Genomic DNA, 5,779 nt, shown 5'->3' with positions numbered 1-5,779 from the left:
AGCTGGACTAAGCTGGGGACCTGCCCACCACTGGCTGCCAACACTGGTGTCTTGTGGGGGTGGGGAAGGGATGCAAGGAAGGAAGGGGAAATTTTCCAAGGGGGCTCAGCCCGGAACTGTGAAGGGGGGATGGGACCAAGGCAGGAGCCACCTCAGGGCACAGACTGTGGTGGGGAGGGCAGAGACCTAGTGAACAACCGTGCAGGGGCAGGAAGAGAGAGCTCTGGGGGGCAAAGGAGGGGGTCGAGTGGGTACAGCCGGAAATAACGGCCTGGGGGAGGGAGCCAAGGAAGACCAACCCCCCCACACACACCGCACGGACACATACCATACCACACACGCACCTCACACATACGCACATGCCAAGGCTAGACAAACGCCGCCAAGAGCCACTTCCCGTCCCAAGGGGCAGGGGGAGGAGGGGGAGAGGAGGGGCGGCGGGGCCCGGCCCGGATCCACAGGGGCAGCGCGGGGCGGGGACGGCGCGGCTGGGGGGGGTGGCCCGCCCCACACCCCCGCCCCCCGGTCCGGAGGCGGCCCAGCCTCCCCCGCCCCCCCGCGCTGCCACCATTGGCCGTTGCCCATGCCACTCCACCCCCCTCGCCCACCTCCTATTGGGCAGCCTCTTTGTCGCTCCACGCCCGGCCCACCCCCTTCCCCAGTCTATTGGTTCCGCTCCCGCGGGTTCCGCTCTCAGTGGTAGGGGGTGCCGTTACTCAAAGGGAGCCCCGCCCCATGTGTTTTCTCATTGACCGCTCCTCATTAGCCCCGCCCCACGCCATTATTTATTGGTTGGGCTGACCGAGTGACAGCCCACGGGTATAGCCCATTGGTCGCCTGGCGGGACATTGAGGGGACACTCGTAAGTTCAAGCGAGCCCTACCTCTTCTTCCTTGCTGTTAGGCATTAGAGATATCAATCACTACACGTCCACGGTATTGGCTGGCCAGACAGTCCATCTACATTAGACCCGCCCCCTCGTAGAGGGCCGCAATGATCCCTCATGGCCAGGTTCCGCCTTCCCGCGCAACTCATTCAATCACCTGCCTGTCGCTCAGCTGGTAGTCCCGCCTCTTCTCCATCCCTATTGGCATCTCCCGTTCTCCCGCCATGGGATAGGCCCGAGAGCATTGAAGGCCTCGTTCGCTGATTGGAGAGAAGCTGCCAGGATCCTGGCTGGGGATTGGAGGGTTGGGGCCTGCAGTTCCGGGGTGGGAGAACACTAACCGGGGCTGGGGGGTGCTGCCAAGCCAGCAGCTGGGTGGGCGGGGCTTGGAGTTAGATTGCCTTAGTTCTCTCCCAACTGTGGGAAGGGAGTGGGGTTAAGTGGTTAGAACAGGGGTCTGCGAGCCAGGACGCCTGGGTTCCTTCCGAGCCGTAGGAGGGTGGCGAGATGGGCCAGACTTGAGGATGGGCCTGGGTTCCCCACAACTCCCCCGTATTTTACACTGGTTTTGCTTCCTCTTTTCCCTCCCTGCAGCTCCAGGAGTATAGAGGAGCCGGAAGGTTGCAAAACCCCTGCCCTGCAGGCTACACCCGGCCTGACCCTGCCCAGAGCCATGTACTGCCCATCTCTGTGATGTGACCGGTGCCACTTGCACACCCAGCATCTGCTCCCCTCCAGCACTGCTGCCCCAGCTCCCCTTACCAGTCTGAACCCCTACTGGAGCCAGCCCATGCCAGGGTGACACCCATCCTGCAGGGGCCAGGCTATGAATTCACACCGGATGCCTGGGTTCTATCCCAGCTCTGGGAGGGGAGTGGTGCACCCCCACTGGCCAACTCAACTCTATAGCTGCTGCCCATGTCCCTTTAAGACCCCTTGTGATCTCACAGAATCCTGATGTCAGAGGTCATGGGGTGAGGTGACTGTTGTATCCCATGGTGACACTTGTGAAGTCAGGGCAGGGGAATCCCTGCTCCCTCTCCCCTACCTGAGGTCAGGACCAGATCCCGTCTCTCACATGGGGCTCTTGGGCTAGTGTGACACCCTTCACACAAGGACCCTGCTCCTCGCACAAGGACTGCGCCCATCACACAAGTCCTCAGGCTTTGCAAGAGGAGAGCCAAGAGGGAGGAAGGCGGCCCCTTGCATAAGGAAGCTGCCCCTCCCTCTGCAGCGCCATGGCCTATGTGGTAGTGAAAACCATCTGGCAGTCGAAGGAAATCAATGAGGCTGGGGACCCGCCCTCTGGGGCAGAGACCCAGGCCCAGAGTGCCAGGGACCTGCTGGGCAAGGCTGGTGCCAAGGCCCTGCTCAGGAAGAAGAAGGCGGTGTCTTTTCATGGGTGAGGGGGGTGGAGTTGTGCCCAGGTTAGAATATGGTCCTGGGATGCCTGGGTTCTGTGCCAGCTTGGAGGGACAGGCCCAGAGACCAGACACCTGCTTGGAGGGACAGGCCGGGAGCCCAGCTGCCTGGGTTCCATCCCAGCTCTGGGAGGAACTGGAATCTGGGAGGGACCGGGATGCAGCAGGGACAGGGCTCAAACCCTGGATGCCTAGTTTCTGTCCCTGCTCTGGGAGGGATTGGGATTGAGCAGGGAAGGAGCTGGGAACCCAGATGCCTAGGGCCCTTCTCAGCTCTGGGAGGGATCAGGATCTAATAGGGAACAGAGCTTGGAGCCCAGACACCTGGGGTCCCAGTTCTCCTGGCACCAGTCTGGACTTGAGACCCATGTTGTGGCTGGGGAGCAGGCAGCATAACTAACCACCATCCTCTCCCCACCCACAGGGTGGAGCCCCCCCTGGCCAGCGAGGGCCCTCCCAGCCGCCTCAACCTGAAGCGCTCATCAGCCTCGCTGCTGACCCTGACAGACGGGGAGCGCGATGACTCCACTGAGTCCATGGACGACAGCCCCTCCCGCGGCCCATTGCACCCACCGGACCCTGCCGGCTCTGAGGATGACACTGATGCCCCCACCCCAGTGGTGAGGGGAGGGCCTGGCCTCTTCCCCTCCCCTACTCCTTCCCCCTGCTCTAGGGAGCCCTGAAACTGCCCTTGTCATGGGGACTCCTGAAGAGCGGGATGCCAGCAGGGAGGTCTGGATATGGGGTTCTCTGAAGAAGGGGGGGATCTTCTGATGGGGTCTTTGTGGGGGGAGCAGGGATGTGCTGGGGGATCTCTTAGTGGCACCTATGAAGGGAACTCTTTGCAGGGGGTAGGCAGGGGGGCTCCATGCTGGGGCCCCAGGCAGAAGGAGGAGGACTCCACATGGGGATTTAGCCCCCCCCCCGTCTCCCACAGGACATGGCAACCAGTGGCCTGGTTCGTGCCAAGGACTCGGTCACCAGTCTCAAAGAGCGGGCGTCCCGCGTCAACAGGCGAGTCCAGAGCCTGCAGGTCTGTGCCCCTTGCAAGCCCCCTCCCTCACCCAACCCTGGCACCTACCAGGACCTACCTGTGCCCCCTGACACCCCCAGGGGGCTGATCATCCCCAGGGGTATCCCTGCCTATGGGACTGTACCACTGGGAGACCACAACCCCTTCCCTACCCCCGCCACACTCTCTCCCTCCCTTGGGGCCCCATCCGAAACCAGAATCATACCCCACCTCTCCCCTACCCCTTCCCCCTCACTCCCCCTGGGGCAGGAGGCACCAAACCTGGCCCCCTCACTCTTCTGCCCCCCCACCCCCAGAGCGAGTGCTCCATGCTGTGTGAGAACCTGGAGCGGCGACGCAGGGAGGCGGAAGACCTGGAGGAGCACTGCACACGGCTGCAGGTATGGGGTGGCCTATGCTGCCATGGCTGCCCATTGGAGGCATTGCAGTGCAGGGCAGGTAGCTACAGATAGGGCGCGCTGCATCCAGCTGGGGGCTTCTGCCAGCTGCTGCCCCTCTGCCCCCCCACAGGAGAGCTGCCGGAAGGTGAGCCAGTCAGTGGAAGACGCTGAGATCAAAACCAACCTGCTCAAGAAGAACTCAGTGCTGCTGGAGGTGAGAGCAGGGCTAAGGGGACTGCTGGGGGGAAGCTTGCAGCACTGGAGAAGTCCACACCCCAGGGGCACTGTTGAGTGGGGGAAGCTCATAGTGCCAGTTCCCTGCCTAGGAGAAGCTGCGCTCACTGCAGCGCCAGGCACAGGGTGGAGACCTGAGCTGGCTGAATCCAGAGGCACTGGGTATCCCCAAGCCCTTCCTGGAGGTGACAGGGGGCAGCCTGGCTCCCCAAGGCTGCCCTGGGACACTGGAAGATGAAGAGAATGAGGAAGGCAGCACCACTGATGCCCTCAATAGCCTGCAGGAGGTGCCAGCAAGGACCTGGGACACGAGACTGGAAGGGCTGCAGCTGGAGAGCAGGTGCCAGGGGGCAGCGGGGCATAGGGCAGCCAGGGGGAGGGGTTCATGGGGACATATTGGGGGGGTGATCACTTCCCTGCCCTTGCCCCAGGCTGGGGGGCCCCCTTCTACCCCCATCCGCTTTCTACCCCCTGCCCCTTGGAGGGGGCCTTGGTGTGCAGGGGTCCCCAATCTGTAGCCCTTGGGCTGAGGGGTCCTTCTTCCAGCCCAGCCTCTCTCTGACCTGTGCTTGGCTGCTATGGGAGGGGCAGGGCAGGGAATAGAATGGGGGTCCCTGCCAGCCCAGCCCCGCTTGACAGCCCCTTGTCCCCAGCCTGGGGCCGCTGAAGTGGCTGGAACAACTGCGGGCCCGGTGGGAGCGTGACTGGCAAGAACAGAGTCAATGCCTGCAGGGGCAGCTGGACGAAGCCTCCACCATGTAGGTACCTGCCCCTCAACCCCCACTTGGACCTCCCTCACCTGTGCCCTGGGTCTCTGCCTCATCCCCCCTGCACCCCCTACCCACAGCTCCCAGACCTCCATTCCCCCAACACACTGGACCCCCACACCCTCTAGAGGCCCCCTCCTCTCTCCCCCATCACACCACCTACTATGCCCCCATGTCCAATCCCCTGCCATCCCCTCCCCATCCCCTTTGCAGCAATTGGGTTAGGCTCTTTGCAAACTCAGGCTCCTGTGCTCATGCCCAGAGCAGCTGCCTGTCTGGCTGGGGGTGAGGGACACAGAGAGGGAGCTGCCTTCTGGGCTCACTCCCCACCCCACCCCTGCAGGGCGAAGTGCACGGTGCTATCTCTCACTCAGCTCCAGTCTGACCTAGAGGAGCTGAGGCAGATCAAGCCCCTACTGGAGGACCTTTCCTGGCAGCTGGGCACCCTCAGAGGCCTGGAGGTGCCCAGCAGAGCCACCGGTGCCTGTGCCAGGTGAGGAGAGCATGGTGCATTGAGTGTGGGTCAGGAGTGAGGGGCACCAGTGGGGCTGGGAGGGTGGTGAAGGGGGCTACTGGTCCAGGAGTGAAGTGCACTGGCAGGGCTTGGTGGGATGGGGAAGCAGGGGGCTGTGGTTTGGGAGTCGGGGGCACTGGCAGAGCTATATCTGATTCTTCCCCCTCACCACCCCCAGCCAGGGCTGTGCCATCATGGAGAGCTTGCGGCAGATGGTGGAGCGTGCGGTGGCACCTGTGCTGGAGGAGCTGAAGCAGCGCGAGGGCACCCAGACATCCTGCCCTTCCTGCCAGAGGCTGCACAGCAAGATACTGGTAGTGTAGGGGACCCCCCCAAGCCTCTGTCCTTGCCCCCTTGTACCACCTCCTCAAGTGAAGGGGCCTGGCAAGAGCAGAAACCACTCTCACCAGGGCCCCCCACTCCCTTCCTGAGATCCCCTGCCTGCCACCCAGCCCCCTCCTCAGGTGAAGATTCTTCCCAACCCCAGATCTAAGACCCCCCTCCTCCACTTGACTTCCCCTCTCCCTCCACCCAGCTGCTTCCT

At 63.1% G+C, this 5,779-nt stretch overlaps 2 protein-coding genes across 3 annotated transcripts in view; one reads left to right on the top strand and one right to left on the bottom strand.

The window, feature by feature from the left end:
- AP2A1 (adaptor related protein complex 2 subunit alpha 1) overlaps nt 1-368 on the bottom strand; it is a 25,467-nt gene extending 25,099 nt beyond the window's left edge. Inside the window, 1 exon segment of the mRNA XM_025196180.1 lies at nt 329-368. Within this exon segment, the coding sequence (XP_025051965.1) occupies nt 329-353 (25 nt within the window). The 5' untranslated portion in view covers nt 354-368.
- An 807-nt stretch (nt 369-1,175) lies between these two features.
- Nucleotides 1,176-5,779, top strand: part of TSKS (testis specific serine kinase substrate) — a 5,468-nt gene continuing 864 nt past the window's right edge. The window contains exons 1-10 of one of the 2 annotated variants that reach the window (XM_025196239.1): nt 1,176-1,211; nt 1,481-2,288; nt 2,732-2,927; nt 3,245-3,340; nt 3,637-3,720; nt 3,851-3,934; nt 4,047-4,294; nt 4,608-4,712; nt 5,065-5,214; nt 5,414-5,549. In XM_025196239.1, coding sequence (XP_025052024.1) covers nt 2,125-2,288; nt 2,732-2,927; nt 3,245-3,340; nt 3,637-3,720; nt 3,851-3,934; nt 4,047-4,294; nt 4,608-4,712; nt 5,065-5,214; nt 5,414-5,549 — 1,263 coding nt within the window. In that variant the 5' untranslated portion in view covers nt 1,176-1,211; nt 1,481-2,124. Of the gene's footprint in view, nt 1,212-1,280; nt 2,289-2,731; nt 2,928-3,244; nt 3,341-3,636; nt 3,721-3,850; nt 3,935-4,046; nt 4,295-4,607; nt 4,713-5,064; nt 5,215-5,413; nt 5,550-5,779 lie in introns of those variants that run through there. The other variant, XM_025196233.1, reaches the window with a different exon arrangement.

This window comes from Alligator sinensis, unplaced genomic scaffold (assembly GCF_000455745.1).
Source record: "Alligator sinensis unplaced genomic scaffold, ASM45574v1 scaffold647_2, whole genome shotgun sequence".
NCBI classification, from domain to species: Eukaryota; Metazoa; Chordata; order Crocodylia; family Alligatoridae; genus Alligator; species Alligator sinensis.
Note: the sequence above shows the minus strand (reverse complement) of the source record. Positions and strands in the feature narration are given on the sequence as shown.